We start from the raw sequence: 18,104 nt of genomic DNA on the forward strand, positions 1-18,104 counted from the left end.
GTAAAACAAAATCAAATCAAACTAAGGGCTAGAGGTGAAACTGGAACGTAGAGAAAGCCTCGTATGCATATGGTCCCAAGTTTCGCCTCCAGCAGGGAGGACATGGGAGGAACGCAGCACTGTGCATTCCAACTCATGATCAAAGCACAGTTGTTGGAAGCAGCTGCTGGTGGGGGGGGGGGGGCAGGGTAAAAGGACTGGCAGAAGTGGGAGGAGCCGGAGGATGAGAATCACCAGAACAAGTTATGTATGAAAATGTTATCCTGAAGCCCACAAGTTTGATTTTTTTTTTAAAAAAAACTACCTTAAAAGATAAAATGTCAGTATCAAGAACTAGAGTTTTCAAAAAATCACTTTTCGGAATCAACATAGCATCAAACTGCCTTCTAAACAGCTATCCCCGTACTCACAGAATAGTGCAGCTCTCAGATCTCACGAGAGAAGTTGCTCTGTGCAGTGCATGGAGACTAACTCAGAAACTCCCACCTGCTGTAAGTAAAGAGGATAAACGTGTGGGATGCTCTACCACACGGGGGACATCTACACCACACTCCTTCCCTTTAGGAAGAAGATGTAGAAAGATTGCGAGAGTCAGAGGTTTAGAAAGACCTGGGTGAAATAGTGGCTTCTGCACATGGCAAAACACCTCTGCACTCATGTGAACTCACAGGAGCTGTTGTGACCTGCAAAAGAAACCAATCAACATCCCAGCGTGAATGTGAAGCCCCTATCCCTAGCTGAGGAGCAACTGACAGCTGATGGCTGCTAGAGGAAGCAGGATCAGTGTTCATTGGGGGATGCAGTCCCAGGTAGGTTGGCTAACCATGCTCTGGGGTGTGGCCTCATACCCATGCACTTCAAAGCAGCACTAACTGAACCCACTGGGATACGAAACCAGAACATAAACCTGGGAGGGTGAGGTAAGGGAGGTTCTGGGATGAACTGGAAGAAATATGAGAGGTAAAAATTTGATCAAATATATTGTATGCTTATATGAAATGCTCACAAAAAGTAAGAATATTTTAATCATATTTTACATAATAAAAACACAATGTTATATAGGTAAGCTTCAGAAAATTAAAGAGATAAATGTCCTTTCAGCTCATGATTATTTATTCAACTTTTAAAAATACGTTTATCTTTATTTATGCACAGGTGTGTTTTGCCTCCATAATATGACTGTGCACTATATGTGTACCAGGCAGCCCAGGGTGTTGGATCTCCTGGAACTTGAGTTACAGAAAGCTGTGAGCCACAATGTGGGTACTGAAAACCAAACCTGGGTCCTCTGAAAGGGTAGCTGGTGCTCTTAACTGCTGGGTCATCTCTCCAGCCCTTTTTCTGTTAGGTATGGTGGCATACCTCAGGAGGGAGAGGAAGGTAGATTTCTGTCCATTCAAAGCCAACCTGGTCTACATAAGTCTACATAATGATCCAGGCTAGCCAGGTCTACAGAGTCAGACCATGTCTCAATTAATAATAATAATAATAATAATAATAATAATAATAATAATAGTAGTAGTAGTAGTAATAATAACAACAACAACAACAACAACAACAACAACAACAACAACTAAAACCATCTATATCGTCTGGGCATCATACTAAGAAGAAGCCCAGTCCAGCCTGACCTTAGAGTCATTTGAAAATGTTCATTAAAAACGGTCCTGGAGAGCTTCCATGGCCTCTCCATTCATCTTCACCTCGTCTATGTCCAGCCACATCGGTTCTCATGGACTATATACCAGCTGGCTCTATTATCCTCTGATTTCTCTTGGGAAGTGCAGAAGGTTGAATGGATGGAGGAAAGTAAAGCTGGAACAGTTATTTCCTGGTGTCCCTCACATCATGTTCCCAGCAGATCCTCCCCTCTCCCAGCTCCTGTCCCAGGTCCGCAGCACTACCTCCATACTCACTCATCTTTGTGTTCTTTCTTTTTTGTTTTTGGTGTTTTGAAATCTATCAAGTCCACATTGTGTTCCCCAAATATTCTTTTTTTAAAGATTTATTTATTTATACACACTTATGTATGTGGGTGCTTTGTCCGTATGTACATTTGCACACCAGAAGAGGGCATTAGATCTCATGGGACTACAGTTATATAGATGATTGCGAGCCACCATGTGGATGCTGGGAATTGAACTCAGGACTTCTGGAAGGGTGGTCAGTGCTCTTAACAACTGAGCTATCTCTCCAGCCTTCCCCAAATATTCTTGAATGGTTAGCCTGCCTTGGTGTGTGATCTACCAACCCTTAAAGAAAACTAATCCCCCTTCCTCCAGCAACTATAAAATGTCAATACCTTATTAGCTAGGAGTGGGAATTTGTACCTACCTCCCTTCCTCCGCCCCTATGTTGAGACTTCGTCCAGCTTAAACCTGTGCAGGTCTAGGGTATGGTGTCATATCGCTGTACGTTCATATGTGTAACTACTCTGTTGTAATTTTTGTCTGTTGTCTGGGTCTTACTGAGTTAATAATTGGTCTTTAATTACTAATCCTCCGGTCAGAGTCAGGAGTTAAATTAATATGCTTAGTTAAAGCAGCCTACAGTTTTTCAGCAAATTCTACAGTATGCTTCTCTGGCATTTGGATGTACAGTAAAAGCTTAGAAGTATGTCAAGACAGATAGCATCCTGTCATATGAAAAGCAATAATATGGCACAAAGAGCAGACTGACTCCTGCAAATTGTCTTGTGACCTACACACACACACACACACACACACACACACACACACAGAGAGAGAGAGAGAGAGAGAGAGAGAGAGAGAGAGAGAGAGAGAGAGAATTGCATATGTGTGGGCTTACACTATACAAATATGTAAAATAAATAAAATTTGTTTTTTTAAATTCCCAGTGTCCACTTTTTTAAAAAAAAGCTGGGCATAGGCTTCACACGATTGTGACCCCAGCATATTGCGGGGGAGGGGTCCAGAGAACAAGAGAATCCCAGGAATCCACTGGCCTCACTGGAGTGAGCTCCAGGTTCCGTGAGAGGCCCTGTCTCCAGGCAATACGTCAGAGAATGACAGGGGAAGACACCTGGTTTCCTGAACTGGCCTTAGTATGTGTGCACATTTGCGTACTCATGTATATGCAGCATACCACACAACAACAACAATAACAACAAGGGAAAACAAAAGAAAAATATACATAGCTGAGCTTTACAGGGGAAGGGCAGTTGCAGCCGAAGTGATAGCTCAGAAGTTAAGAACACTTGCTGATCTTCCAGATGACCAGAGTTTAGTTCCCAGCACCCATGTTGGGAAGTTCATAGCCACCTGTAACTCTGGCTCTAGGGGTTCCACTACGCTCTTCTGACCTCTGAAAGTGCCCACACATTCTCACATAGATAAAATTAAAAATAAGGAGTAAGAAAGTGAATGGAGAACAGAACTTCAGTGTGTGAGTTACCTATTAATCATACAAATAATTCTAAATTTATCAGCTCAAAATAACATATAGTAAGTACACTATATTGGTGTTAATGATCTAAATATGGTTTAGCCGTGTCCTCTGACTCAAGGTCTCAAACCAACATGCAGATAAATGTCATTGTAGGCTGGTAGTTCATGTCAAGAGTAGACTGGGGAAGGATCTATCAGTTAATTAATGTGGTCATGAGCAGCTGTTATATAAATTTTTCTGGTGAGATATGAACAAACATCTACTCCCCACAGATAAGGCGCCAATGACAAGCCAAAGTAGCAGTACCAACAAAATCCAACTTGATAAGCCAATGAGTTTATTGGGGTTACTTGCAAGAGTAGGGGTGATGAATTCCTTACAGGACTTTGGATTCCTCAAAGGCAGTTGTGTCACCCAAAAGCCCATCAGAACATGGGTGACAGCTGACAAAATGTGTGTCCCAGGTATTAAAGTGAGGGCATGACAGTTCCAAGGTACGGTTGAAGAGGCTTTTTATTGTAGATATGAGAGAGGGTACAGGCAGGGGCATCTGGAAGAGTCCAGAACAGGGAAAGAAAGTAGTACATTGAACATGGCCAACAGAGTGAACTGGGCCATGGGGAGTAGTGGGGGTGGGGAACCAAGAGAAGAGGGCAAGAGAGAGGCAACCAAGAGAGAGCCACAAAAGAGGGGGCCAAGAGAGACGACTGAGAGAGACGACCGAGAGAGAGCCAAGAGCCAAGAAAGTGCATGGCCAGAATGGCAGGGTTATATAGGGATGGGAAGCTGTCAAAAGAGAAGCCCATGATCTGGAAAAGTCCAGGGTAGAGGGTGAGATGAGAAGAGCCAGAGAACTAGCATGGACTCTGTAGCAGGTACCTGAGATACTGCAATGTTATGATAGCAGGCGTCATAGTTAGTCATTTATCCTGAGTTTCCTTTGGACCTGACAGCAGAGTGTCCGCACATCTTGCAGGTGACTCGTCAGATCAGAGTTTCCACTCCCCAGCAGTCTTCTCTGCTTAAATAACCTCTGGGAAGAACCTCATGAATCCTGTACACTTCAAGGATAGCCTGAGACTCGTGTTTTATTTACTTCCTGCATCTTTTTTGGTTTTGTTGTTGTTGTTGGTTTGTTTGTTGATTTGTTTATTTTATTGTGTATTTAGGAGCATTTTTGCCTGCATGTATTTATGTGCACTACATGAATGTCTGGTGTCCACAAAAGTCAGAAGAGGGTGTTGGATCCCTTGAATGGACCTGCAGTTACAGATAGTTGTGAGCCACCACATGGGTGTTGGGAAATTGAACCCAGTTCTTCTGCAAGAGCAACAAGTGCTTTTAACAACTAAGTCATTGGTACTGGCTAGTTTTTTATCAGTTTAAACACAAACTAGAGTAATCAGAAAGGTGGAAGCCTCCGTTGATAAAATGTCACCATAAGATGGGACTGTAGACAAACCTGTAGGGAGTTTCCTTAGTGACTCATGGGGGAGAGCTTAGCCGATTGAGGGTGGGGCCACCCCTGGTCTGGTAGCCCTGAGTTCTATCAGAGTTCTATCTGGCTGAGGGAGCTGTGAGGAGCATCCACCACTGCGTGGCTTCTGCATCAGTTCCTGACTCCAGGTCCCTGCCCTGTCTGAGTTCCTATCCTGACTTACTTCAGTGATGGACTACAACATGGAAATATAAGCCAAATAAACCCTTTCCTCTCCAATCTGCTTTTGGTCACGGTGTTTCATCAGAGCAATAAGGCACCATCTTTTCAGCGCCACCTTGCCCCCCCCCCCATGTGCATACACCTTATTTATTTATTTATTTATTTACTTATTTATTTTTTTTTCATTCATTCATTCATTCATTCACTTATTCATTTATTTTTTTAGACAAGATCTCTTACTGAACCTAGAGCTCACTAATTAGCTAGATTTGTCTGGACAGCAAATTCTAGGGATCGTCCTGCCTCTCTGTCCCCAGCATGAAAATTATAGGTGTGAACAAGCTTGTAAATGGGTTCTTGAGGTCAAACTCAGGTCACCATACTTGCCTGGCAAACACTTCATCAGCTGATCCATGTCTCCAACATCTGGAAGCAGGTATTTCAAATGACCTCACGACCAAGAAATAATCCCTGCTCTGCATGAAGAAGGAGGAAGAGGAGGAGGAAGGCTAGCATAAAAACAGGCATTTAAGTCCACACACAGACAGCCACCTGATTTTTTTTTTTTACAAAAGTGTCAAAAATATATATTGGAGAAAAGATAGTATCTTTAACAAATGGTACGGAGGAAAGTAGATATCTACATATATATGGATTAAAGTTGATTTTTCTCAACGTACACATAAATTATTCCCAAATAGATCAAGTATCTCAATGTTAGACCTGAAACTTTTAGCAGAAAGAGTAGGAATTCCAATTCATGACCTAGGCTAAAGTAAGGCTCTTCTGAGTAGGACTTCGGTCACCTAGGGGATAGGATCAACAATTCACAACTGTCAATTAATGCAATTAAAAAGCTTCTATCATGCAAAGGAAACTGTGAACCCACTGAAGAGATGGCCTACAGAATTGGGGAGGAATTAGCAAATGAAAATTTAACTAAGCACCAAGAAAACAAGAAACACAATTAAACAGCGTGCTACGGAACTGAACAAAGTACTCAGAAAAAAGAAATATAGATGTCTACAAAATATTTTTTCAAGTGTTCGTCCTCATTACCCACCAGGGAAATAGAAATTAAAACTAACCCAGGGTTCCCATTTACCCCAGTCGGAATGGCTAAGAGTAAGAAAACAAAAGGAACAATTGCTAAAATTCTCTCTCGGGGTTATAGGTATGTCTAATCCCCCTCTCAAGGTCCCAAAGACAGACCTGGGCACCAGTCTGCCAAAGTTTACTCTGGGGAGCCAATGAGCTTATTGGGCTTCCTTATAGAGCACAAACGAGGGGTTTCTTACAGAAGTGCCGGCATTCGTCCCCCCAACCAGCTACACTGAGAAGCCAGCAGAGATGATGTCTTTCTACTAACCTCACAGAGGACACACCCCTACTCTTCCTGGCATTTACATGATCTAGTCCTTCTCCCAGGCCTGGTGCAGAGCTGACTCATGGTAGAGATCAGGTGGATATTGAGGTGAGAATCTCCTACTCCGCCCCTCTATGTAGAGGACAGTTATTGGAAACAACAACAAATGCTTGCAAGGATGGGGAGAACAGGAAACACATATGCACTGTGCGTAGATGTGAAAATTGGTGAAGTCACTATGGAAATCGTTGAAGAGAGGGTCTCAAAGGGCAAAAAGTAGATGACCCCGCTATACCTCTCCTGCGCATATGCCAAAAGGATTCCATTTCCAAGTGGAGGCATGTTATCCCTCACATTTATAGCTCTTCTGTCCATAATAACCAGGACATGTAACAGCCTAGATGCCATCAACTAATGAGTGGATAATGAAAATGTAGTACCTATACAGTTAAACTATATTCAACTATAAAGAAACATACAGGTAAAAGGATAGAGCTGCAAATATTATTCTAGGTAGCCCAGACCCAGGAAGACATATGTCACGTTTTTACTCATATGTGGACCTTTGACTGTAGATTTGTGTGTTTCATTTGGAGTGCCTGTAGAAAACAAGAAAAATAGAAAAGGGCTACTGGTGAGACGGGGGGACCTCAAGGAGGGAGGATGCGAGAACACAGAAGATGTGGAGGGAAAGTGGGGGAATGGGACGGAGGTTTAGGTAGAAAAGTGAATAAGAGGGTAGGAGAAAGGATAGGGTGGAGGAGGAATAACTAACACCAAGGGTGTGAGGAAAAAGCCATATGAATCCTGCTATTTTATACATTTCATATGTAATTCATATAAATGAGTTTAACTGGTATCCTACACAAGGGATAATACTACTTTTAAAAAGCCGCAGATTGCCAAGTAAAAAGTCCAGCCCCAGAGGTGGGATGCCTCCTCTGAGCCGTTGGTTGAGGTGACCCAGCAGCCCCACCAAACAATATACCTAATTGCTCTTGCTCTCACTTTCTCACGAGAACTTAATAGAAGTCCCTGCTGTTGAAGCCACCAGACACTTTGGTCATAGGGCATGGAGGAATCAAGTTGGTATTGGCAAGGAAACTGAGGAAACTTCCTCCCTGCTGCCTAGCCTTCATAGCACTAGACACTGCTGTGTAGGCTGCTTGGGGGAAAAAATCATCAATAATCTTACCTGCTTGTTAGTCCTGTGTGTATGGTCAGCCAGGCAGTGGTGACGCACACCTTTAATCCCAGCACCTGAGAGGAGAGGCAAAGGCAGGTCGATCTCTGAGCTCAAGGTCAGCTTGATCTACAGAGTGAGTTCCAGGACAGCCAGAGCTACACAGAGAAACCCTATCCCAAAATTGAAACACACACACACACCAAAACAAACAAAAAAGAGTGTGTACGGTCCATGGTAGATTGACCATGGGTAGTATATATGAGTATCATAAAATAGATTTAGCAGGTCAAATTTTAAAACAGATTTTTTTAAAATTTTAAAAAGAAGAAAAAGACAAAGTTTGTTGAAAGGGGGTAGGTGGGTATTGGAAGAGCTAGGGAGATGAGTAGGTGGTCAATATGGGCCAAAATATATTACGTGCAATTCTCAAAGAATTAATAAAAATACTATGGGTTCATACTCAACGTAAGGAGTTTATACAGGGTGTGAAGAGGAGCAGGTGGGGACGATTTGGTGGAATCTTCAAGAGTACCAGCTCCACCTAAAGAGCGCTGTGTGTGACGGACAGATGCCGAACAAGTAGCCATGAAGGATGTTGGGTAGAGGTAGAAAAAAACACATGCAGGAATATAAGTATTGTGTTACAGTTTCATTTCTGCTACTATGATAAAATACCTTTACCAAGGGCAGCTTAGAGAAGGAAGGGCTTATTTGGCTTATAATTCCAGGTTACAGTCTATCACATCAGGGAAGTCAAGGCAGGAACTTGAAGTAGCCAGTCACACTGTATCCACGGTGAAGAGTGGAGAGATATGAACATATGCATGCTCACTCATGATCAGTGCCCTCTCTACACTTTATACAGGTCAGGATCCCCTGCCTAGGGAATGGTGCCACTCACAGTAGACTGGGTCTTCCCTCATCCATTAACAATCAAGTCAATACCTCACAGACATACCCACAGACCAACCTGAACTAAACAATCTCTGCTTGAGACTTTTTCCCCCCCATGTAACTCCAGATCGTATTTATACTAGCTTCCACAGGAGGAGATTCAAGTTTTAGGTGCTCAACGATTTTAAATGCTACCTGTGGGTCAAGTTGGAAAAATCTGTAAAAGGAACAGTAGGATCTGCTAAGTTCAAGAGTCCCCTGTTGACCTTAGCCTGCGTCAACTCAAAGGGCCAATAAAGTTATGGCCCCATGAACCAATCTTTATCACTCACTGACCTATATGGCCCCCACCTCTGCAGGAGGTGGCCAGGAAACTCGCCATAGAGCCTGGGGCTTCCCACATCTCCTGACACCTCCACCAGGAAAGCGACCTCATTTCTCAAAGACAAAACAGATTCTAGGTCACATCCCCCTGGAATGAGAGACCAATTGATGTGATTATCTCCAAGAGAAAGGGGGCACCTGCTAAAAGTAGAAACCAGTGCCCCAGAAGGGAAGACATCGGGGAACCTAAAAAAGGGTCTCTGATAATTACCTGCCAAGATTTCAGAGCGAAGGGCATTTCCATGTAATAGCAAAAGAAAAAGAGGAAAGAGGGGCTGGAACTTTTCAGAGGTCCCTCCTCATCCATTCAGCCCCCCACATAGCAACTTCACAGAGGTGCCTTGCCCACTTGACACTCATAATATAGGACATCCTCAGCTGAGATGGCAGGGAAAAGGAACTCTATAGTGTATCATTTATTATAAAAAATCCAGAGAGCCTAATTTCTCAACGTCAAAAACAACAAAAATTCCCCCGGTGGCCTACGTGAGAAAGAAGCAGGGGACATGGGAGATGGAGACAGCAAAATAAAGAATGCGTTCAGAATGAGTGTCTCCGGATAGTAAAAATGAAAGGTGAGTCAATCCCGTTCTCTTCATTTGGGTGTTTCTGTGTTAAATATTGTGCATTCATATCCTAAGAGCCAGAGGGCAGGGAGAAGTGCAGAAAAAAAAAAAAAAAGATATCACCTGGACATGACATAGTCATTGTCCTCACGCACTCACTGCAGCTGTGACTGTCTGCTCAAGACCCAACTACACAGGATTGCACCCTTCTTATGGTCCCTGGTAGGCTGCTCATGCTCTAGCGGGCGGGCCCACGTCCATGTGTAGCTAGGCAACACTAATTATATACTCAGTGGGTTGTGAAGAAATGACAGGAAGTAGGGAGGTGAGAGGTAAGCCCCAGGAAGAGTTAGGAGGTGGCAGTGGTTATCACCAAAACTGCCTTTCGTACCTGTATGAGATTCTCAACGAATATATATTAAAAATATTAAGGCCCTAAATACTTTGTCTTAGATCTGAGGAAGGGGCCCATGAGGGCCCACCGCCACCACCCAGAGGGACAACTGGCAGTTAATTGTTGTTGGGGAGGGGATGTCATTTTCTTCAGTGGTGTCCTGGAAATAACTTCCCACCCATGCTCACACAGGCGGCCTTAGCTAAACTCAGCAAGTCACACGCATGGAGGAAACATGTAAACCTGCAGGCCAGAAGATGCCACCAGATCTCATTATGGGTTGTTGCCAGCTACCCTGTGGTCCCTGGGAATTGAACTCAGGACCTTTGGAAGAGCAGACAGTGCTCTTAAACTCTGAGCCATCTCCCCAGCCCAGGAATTGCATTCTTAATTCAGTTTTTTTTTTTTTGATTGCTCATTCCAATTGTATTAAAAAACATAATTGGGGCCCAACCCTATGGCTCAGCAGCAGGCGCTTGTCGCCAAACCTGAGTTTAATCCCAGAACCCACATGATACTACAGGATGTCTTCTCACATACACATGAACACTGTGGTGGTACACACACACACACACACACACACACACACACACACACACACACACCATTACATACATGTATATGCTATTCGTGTTTACTTCAAAACTACTAATGACAGTGCTAGTTCATGGACTCCTTGAGGTATTTCAAATATCTGTGTCGACAGCTCGGGGGGATAGGTTGGTTGACATTTTTCCAAAATCAAGAGAAACAACGAGAACTCCGTAAAAAAGGGCTTCCTCAAGGAATAAGAACTGAATTTCCAAGCATGATTCTCTGGCTTGCTGTCCCCCCTCCCCCGCCCCTGGAACGCAGTCTCAGTGGTTGTTGCCATGGTGAAGCACTAGGCTTGTTCATTCTAGCAACCAGGAAAAGAGTGGTGTGTGGTTAGGGGTGGGTGAACCCCTGTCCGTTCTGCGAGAGGATCTCGGGCCAAATCCAGGCACTGAGTTAGGAACCATGCCTGTGTTGCTCCCCTCCACCGACCGTGGCCAGGACTCGCGCATCGGGGCTCCAGAATGGCGCCAGGCGGCCCAGGCCACATCCCGCAAGGCACACCATCTGACCGATCGCTGTGGGCAGGAAGCAGTGACCATGTGGCAGCCCAAGGACAGTGTGCTGGACCCAAACGTGGCTCACCACCTGGGCCGGGCAGCCTACATAGAGCCCTGGCGCTTTCGCGTGGAGATGCTCAAAGGCGGCGGCACCGTAGAAAAGCCACCGCCCGGAGAAGGAGTCACGCTGTGGAAAGGGAAGATGAAGCCCCCGGCCTGGTATGCACGCCTACCCTTGCCTATGCACCGCCTCGCACTCGCCCAGCAAACCGCCGAGGTGGTGCACGCGCACGCGCGCGGGGTGCGCCTCACCGCTGCCCGCCTGGGCCGCGCGCAGCACCAGATCAATGGGCAGCTGCGGCTGCTGCTGCGCCAGCGCGAGGCCAGTGACCGCAGGCTCAGCGAAGTGCGCAAGGGCCTGCTCATCAACCAGCAGAGTGTCAAGCTGCGGGGCTACCGACCCAAGTCTGAGAAGGTGCGACCCTCCCCGCCACCACACCAGGGACAAAGGCTGCCGCCTCCTTCTATAGACAGACAACACCTATGCTCCACCTCCTGCACAGACACTCCCAGAATAGGTGGCTGCGCCTCCAAAGCCTGAGTCCCCCGCAAAATTGTTACCGAAATTGAGGTCCCATTCTGTGCCTCCATAAAACCAGGTTCGGTCACCCGTCCTCTATAAAGCCAAGTAGAACAGCCAAATAAATAGTAAAAAGCCGAAAGGGTATTTAACCAATGAGGCCACATAGCGAAAAGGGGCAAAGAAATGCATCCAGTGACCCTCTTCTGTCCATTTTCGCTGTCCTGAGATTCAAGTTTAAAGAGGGAGCCACGATGCACAATTCATAAGGAGGTTTAGTCCTCTACTCTGAAAGATGAAATCTCCTCCCCCCCCCCCCCGCAACCAGCCTTCTCCTGAAAGTAATTTCCCCCCTTCTTTTCTAGATCCCAGATAAGGCTGACAGCATGCTTGAATGGGAGAAAGAGGAACTGAAGTCCATGAAGAGAAAAATGGAGAAAGACATGGAAAAATCGGAGACCTTGCTCAAGGTTAGGGGGTATCTGTGGAGAGGGTCCTAATGCGTAAACTATTCTGGCCTAAGTGGGGATGGATAGGGTCAAAGTACAATTGTGCACAGTTCTGAAAAATGCCATAATAAACCCATTGTGTAAAATTAACACCTACCAATAAAAAGTTTTTAAACCGGTAAATAAATAATAGCCCTCCTCTCTTGACACCCAGCTGCTAGTCAAGCCTATCTACAGATTTCTCTTGGTGGGAACTTGTTCCTGTTAGCCGAACACCGAAACCCCACCCAGCACAATCTCTGGCACACAGCAGGGACTTGGCAAGTGTTTGGATTCGTGTAGGGAAGACTGTTAGGATTCTTCTGCAGTCCACCTACCTCTGATGTCATTACTTACCTGCCACAGGGGTGTGGCCCTGCCATATAAAAGGACAAACTCTTCCTGAGGTCTCTCTTCTCTCTCTCTCTCTCTCTCTCTCCCTCCCTCCCTCCCTCCTCTTCTTTTTACTCTTCCTGTCTCTGTCTCTGTCTCTCTCTGGGGCATCCCTACCCCCCATCCTTCTCCCCCCATGTTCATTTATTAAACCTCATATAACATAATATCTGGTACCTTGTATCTATCATTATCTTATTTTTTATATATAAAATTGGTCTTATATATATAAATTGAATATATAAAAAAAGATTATTTTTCAAAGTATTAGGTATTGAACACACTGAGTTATATCACAGAATCATTTTTTATAATTTTTAATTATGTGTGTATTGGAAGGGGGGGCCTTGTACCTGTAGTGCAGGTGCCCCTAGAAAACCAGCTACGTCAATTCTTCATGGAGCTGCAAGGACCGACAGTTGTGAGTTGCCCAATGTGGGTTCTCGCCAGTGTGGCCAGGAATAGGCTTTTAACAGTGTCCTGCTCAAAATAATAAATAGTTGGGCGGTGGTGGTGCACACCTTTAATTCCAGCACTCAGGAGGCAGAGGCTGGCAGATCTCTGTGAGTTCGAGGCCAGCCTGGTCTACAGAGCGAGTGCCAGGACAGCCAGGGCTACACAGAGAAACCCTGTCCCAGAAAAAATAAATAAATAAAAATTAAAGCAGGCTGCCAATCTACATCTGTAGCTTGCTAACCCCTTCAAAAAGCATGCAAAACTATCTGCTTGATTCAGGCGACAGAAGAGGCACCAGGAAAATTACATGGGTTACTGAAAGGCTACAGTACCTAGGTGAGAGGTGTGCTTACAAGGATATACATATGAAAAAAACTTCTATTTTGATGAAGTTGGGCTTCATTATAACAATGAGCTAAAGCAGTTTAGAGGCCCAGGATTCAGGCCTGCCCCCAACCTCCAAGCTTATTTTTGGTCTTCTTTCTCTGGATTTCAGGCTCTGGCCTCCTGCAGGGATACTCTGGACTTCTACTGTCAGGAAAGGCTGCAAGCCGTGGAACTCATGAACCAGCCCCTGGACAAGGTTCTGGAGCAGGCTGGGCGCCACTCTTGGGTGGATATCACCCGACCCCCAACTCCTCGAACTCAAGGCCAGAAAACGCCTCCCCCTGACCCCGTAGGCACATACACCCCAGGTAGGCACCACAGGAAGGTGTCTGCTAAAACCACAGCTCCCGTAGATAGCTGTCCCTTAAGTACACCGCCTTGATTGGCCTCTTTCCCCGGGCACTTCCCACAATGCCCGTTCATTCTCAGGTTCTACTGCAAAAGAAGCAAACTCAAGGCACAATTTGAATTATCCTCACTAACTAGCCCTTCCCTGGGCTTTCTCCCAGTCTTTCATCCATTGGCCCTTCACCCCTGACCCACCACCACCATAGTGAGGGGAGAGGGGTAGGAGAGATTTAGGAAGACAAAGAGATGCCGTAGCACCCCCCCCCCAAACACACACCGTGTACATCCTGTGCTTTCACAGCGTGCGCTAAGGCCTTGTTTGAAGCCAAGCGCTTGATGATGGAATCCAAGGACACCTTAGCAGAGATGGCCAAGAACGAGATGGACATTCAAAATCAACAGAAGCAGATAAGCGACCGCGTATGCGCCTCGTTAACACAGAAGATGCGCGAGACCTTGGAGTTGAAGGTGCCAGCCCCGCCTCCCTAGACTCCAGAGGATGGCTGCTACTGGAGTGGGTGGGAAAGGAGGGGATGGTAGCCCAGGACGAGAACCCTGTACCCCCCTCCATCTCCAGGAAAGAATGACCATGACTTTAGGGCTAATGAGGGGAACTATCCACCGGTGTATGAAATTCAATCAAGAGATGTATGTCACGCGGGGCCTCATCAAGGTAAGGCTTGAGGGAGAATCAGCTAAGGGAAGGGGGGAGGGGCAGGCATCTGGTAGGCTCCGCTGCACTGCTCACCATAACGCACTCTGCCAGGGTCCTCTGTTGAAAAGAAACTTGGAGGCTCGAGAGAAACTGAACAGACCCTTGGTTCACATGTATCAGAGACACGTGGGCACCCAGCTCCCCGAGGCTACGCGCCTTGCCCAGGTATGTCTGTCCCCCCCCTGCCCCCCCACACACACATCTCCCTGGGTGTGATCACATCTTAGCAAGCTGCTTGAGGGAACTCAAGCACACCTGACCAAAGAAGAACTGCTCACCGAAGATCTACCTCGCTGATAGCAGGCTTTTGAAGTTGGCCGGGTTGCTCGGCCACACCATTCATTGGTTGGCCTTCCTACCACCCAACCCCGGAACTCTTAACATAAATTGCTCAGATGTGTCTCACCATTCCTGGTGCATCTTGTTGTGAGAGCATCCCTCCCTCAGCCATCTCAGCCATTGGTGTTTGTGTTTTGCTTGTTTGTTTTTCTCGCAAACCTGGCACAGGTTTTGTTTCCAGGACCCCTGCAACCGAGCTCTCTACCTTCTCAGACATGCTTTTTTTTTTGGCAAGTGAGGAGTCACCCAGCCCAAGCTTTAATACCAGCCCTCTGCATAGAATCCTCTTCACATCTACTGTACACTCGTGCCTGCCCCCACATAGCACCAGCTCAAGGATTTGGGTTTGGCTTCCCTGTTCACCCAGCACTGCCCACTCTGTACCTACCTTGAGCCCTACGTACCTCTCCTCAACATAATCTCACTCCTCCCCAGTAAAGCCCTCCCCTTACCAATACGGGTCCTTCTTCTCCCACAGTACGGCTCCGCCCCATCCCAGAACAGCTCCACCTCTCCCAAACAAACACCCCTCCTCTCCCAGCACTCTCCGGACCCTCCCCAGAAAGACTTTGCTAGCTCCACTACTTCCTAAAAGCCTCACCCCTCCGCAAAATGCCTACGTCCCTCCCCAGCGTGGCCACGCCCCTCATCCACAAGGCTTTATCCACCACAGACCAGTCTTGTGTCTATTAAAGAGCGGTCTCTCTCCCGGCAAAGCGTTACGCCCCTTTGCCAGGATCTGCCCCTCCCAGCTCAGGCTGGCAGCTTCCCCGCCAAGGTCCAGCCCTTCCCAGCAAGATCGCTGCCCCTCCGTTTCCAGGGTACGGACAAGCTGACGCGCCACAACTTGCACATGGAAAAGAATCTAGAAGAGCTCCGTACAACACGCGACAACCTCGCCTGGGGCCTCAACTGTAAAAGGATAGGACATGACGTGGACTACGATGTAGTGCGCCTGCGCCTACGCCAGCGCCATCCGCACGTGTGCTATGAGCAGGCGCAGCGCCTGATCAATGACTGGGACCCTCAAACACCACCACGCAGCCAAACCAATACCGCCCTCAAGTGACCACAGCTACCCTAGGGCTCGGGTGGTTGGAGAGGATCCCCCCAGCTAGATGGCCCTCCCTCCCCTCTGACTAACCCTCCCTCCAAATGGCCTCTAGCAGAACTATAATTAAATGTATTGTAATTTATTAGGCACCCACTGTATATCAATCACACAGCGAAACCGAGTGTCTCCTTGCCGCCGTCAAATTGTTAGGATTCCAATCCCAGGTGCCTGGTTTCAAGCTGAGAGACACCTGCTTTGAAAGGTTTTGGTAAGAACAGATGACTATATCGGTAGTAGGTCTATAGCCTAGCTGGTAACGTAAGCAACTAACAGCTGTCCATTACAGTTGGGAAAACGAGACATAGAGAAGTTAAGCCACTTGCCCAAGGTCACACAGGATCTTCTTTCATGGCTATAGAGCCTGCTCTCTTAGCAGAATGCCTGTAGTGTGTGCTTCTGTCCTCACCCCACAAAAAGCTCTATGCCCTGAACTAGGCAGGGCGCAGCGGTGAGCACAGCTGATAACGACCACTGCCCCGGAAGCTCACAAATCCATTCCCTGCAGCCAGCGGTGTTCTTTTGGGATAGGCCCCTGAGTGGCCCTGTTGACGTCCAGTCACAGCTCAGTTCCTCCTGTGTGTCCTGGTACCCTTGAACACCAGTAAAGAATTCTACTGTCTGTTCTCCCTAGATCCCAGGACCTGGGACACACAGACAAGGCAGAGGGTGATTTTTGCAGTCTCACTTTGGATCTAAATTCATGGATTCAACCACTGTCAACTTGAAAAGAGTCTCAGGACTCCCAGGGCTCAGACTTCCACCTGTCAGGCTTTCCCCCCAAACCATTCAAAGATGGAGCACACTCAAGGGAAGGGAATTGTGGGGAGTTTCCTGTGTGCATGTGAGTGCAGTTGACCACAGAGGCCAGAGGACGGTGTCAGACTCCTAGAGATAGAGAGTGTTGTAAGCCAATTTTGTTGATGCTCAGAGCTGAGAAGCGCACACTCCTAACCACTGAGCCATCTCTCCAGCCTCAACCCAAGATAAAGACATGATGGCTAAGCCTCGCCCATCAGATTCCACAGGTATGTGTTTCTTTCCTCATTAAGAAAAAAAATTGTAGCTACCAGTCAACACTGATGTTTATGCGGTCATTTGCAGTCACAGAGCAGTGAGTTTCCAGCCATTCTACTCCACAGGCTCCCACAGAAGGGACGGAGCAGGAGAGGCCCTTCCTCCTTGCTTCAGGAGGAAGCAAGTGTCCTCCTAGGAGTTTATGTAGCACCCTGTATTCTGCACTTCTCATGCTTTTCGTTAGTGGTTTCACTGTGTCAGATGTCTTCCAGGGGTAGTGTTCAAGCACTGTCTAAGGTCCCTAACCCAAAAAGGTCATGATGTGACTTGGAGGGGAGGGAAAACACCCTGATGCAAGATCTGTTGGCACAGATCTGCCATCCCAGCATTTGGATGGAGGCAGGAGGTCCAAAAGTTCAGGTTCATCCACAGTAAGCTTTTGAGCTTCCCAGGAAGAAGGAGGAGGAGGAGGAAGAGGAGGAGGAGGAGGAGGAGGAGAGAGACAAGAAAGAAAGAAAAGAAAAGAAAAGAAAAAACGGTGACACACTCCTATAATTTTAGCACTCAGGGAGGCAGAGGCTGGCAGATTTCTGAGTTTGAGGCCAGCCAGGTCTACAAAGTGAATCCAGAATAGCTAAGGCTACACAGAAAAACTGTCTTGCAAAACCAAGAAGAGGAGGGCTGGAGCGATGGCTCAGAGGTTAAGAGCATTGTCTGTTCTTCCAAAGGTCCTGAGTTCAATTCCCAGCAACCACTTGGTGGCTCACAACAATCTGGTGCTCTCTTCTGGCCTGCAGGCACACATGCAGGCAAACATTGTATAAATAAATAGATAGATAAGTAAATAAATAAATAACTTTTTTTTTAAGAAAGAAAGAAAAGCCGGGCGTGGTGGCGCACGCCTCTAATCCCAGCACTCGGGAGGCAGAGGTAGGCGGATCGCTGTGAGTTCGAGGCCAGCCTGGTCTACAAAGTGAGTCCAGGACAGCCAAGGCTACACAGAGAAACCCTGTCTCGAAAAACCAAAAAAAAAAAAAAAAAAAAAAAGAAAGAAAGAAAGAAAAGAAAAGTAGACTGGGATAAACAAAACATTTAGACCACCTTCTCTAAGGCCCAGAGAACACCGCAGAAGAGGGATAGAAAGACTGTAGGAGGCAGAAGGTGAGGTAAAGGTAAGGAGCGCCATCTTCTGGCCAGGACAGTTGCAGTCATGAACTCAGTCTCTGCTGGGGCAGCCTGCATCTGGGCCTATGCCAGACTGAGCCTGTCAACAGTCAGATAGGAATCAGGGAGGGACTCCACCCTGAAGAGCTAGTGG

The 18,104-nt window shown here is 46.7% G+C and overlaps 1 protein-coding gene across 1 annotated transcript; it reads left to right on the top strand.

Annotated features, from left to right (window-relative positions):
• The first annotated feature begins 10,760 nt into the window (after positions 1 to 10,760).
• TEKTL1 (tektin like 1) lies at positions 10,761 to 16,752 on the top strand. The gene is made up of 8 exons (XM_084758824.1): positions 10,761 to 11,427; positions 11,898 to 12,002; positions 13,366 to 13,564; positions 13,906 to 14,072; positions 14,182 to 14,277; positions 14,371 to 14,484; positions 15,479 to 15,980; positions 16,404 to 16,752. The coding sequence occupies exons 1-7, from the start codon at positions 10,858 to 10,860 to the stop codon at positions 15,725 to 15,727; spliced, it is 1,500 nt and encodes a 499-aa protein (XP_084614950.1). The 5' UTR covers positions 10,761 to 10,857; the 3' UTR covers positions 15,728 to 15,980; positions 16,404 to 16,752.
• The last annotated feature ends 1,352 nt before the right edge of the window (positions 16,753 to 18,104 follow it).

This window comes from Acomys minous, assembly GCF_964271855.1.
Source record: "Acomys minous genome assembly, chromosome: 15".
In the NCBI taxonomy this organism is placed as follows: domain Eukaryota; kingdom Metazoa; phylum Chordata; class Mammalia; order Rodentia; family Muridae; genus Acomys; species Acomys minous.

Bases quoted from the DNA above. Each gene is read 5' to 3' on its own strand.
- TEKTL1 (XM_084758824.1), top strand. From the start codon at position 10,858: ATGCCTGTGTTGCTCCCCTCCACCGACCGTGGCCAGGACTCGCGCATC. The intron at 14,278-14,370 runs GTAAGGCTTGAG...GCACTCTGCCAG, and splicing joins TCACGCGGGGCCTCATCAAG to GGTCCTCTGTTGAAAAGAAA. The intron at 14,485-15,478 runs GTATGTCTGTCC...CTCCGTTTCCAG, and splicing joins AGGCTACGCGCCTTGCCCAG to GGTACGGACAAGCTGACGCG.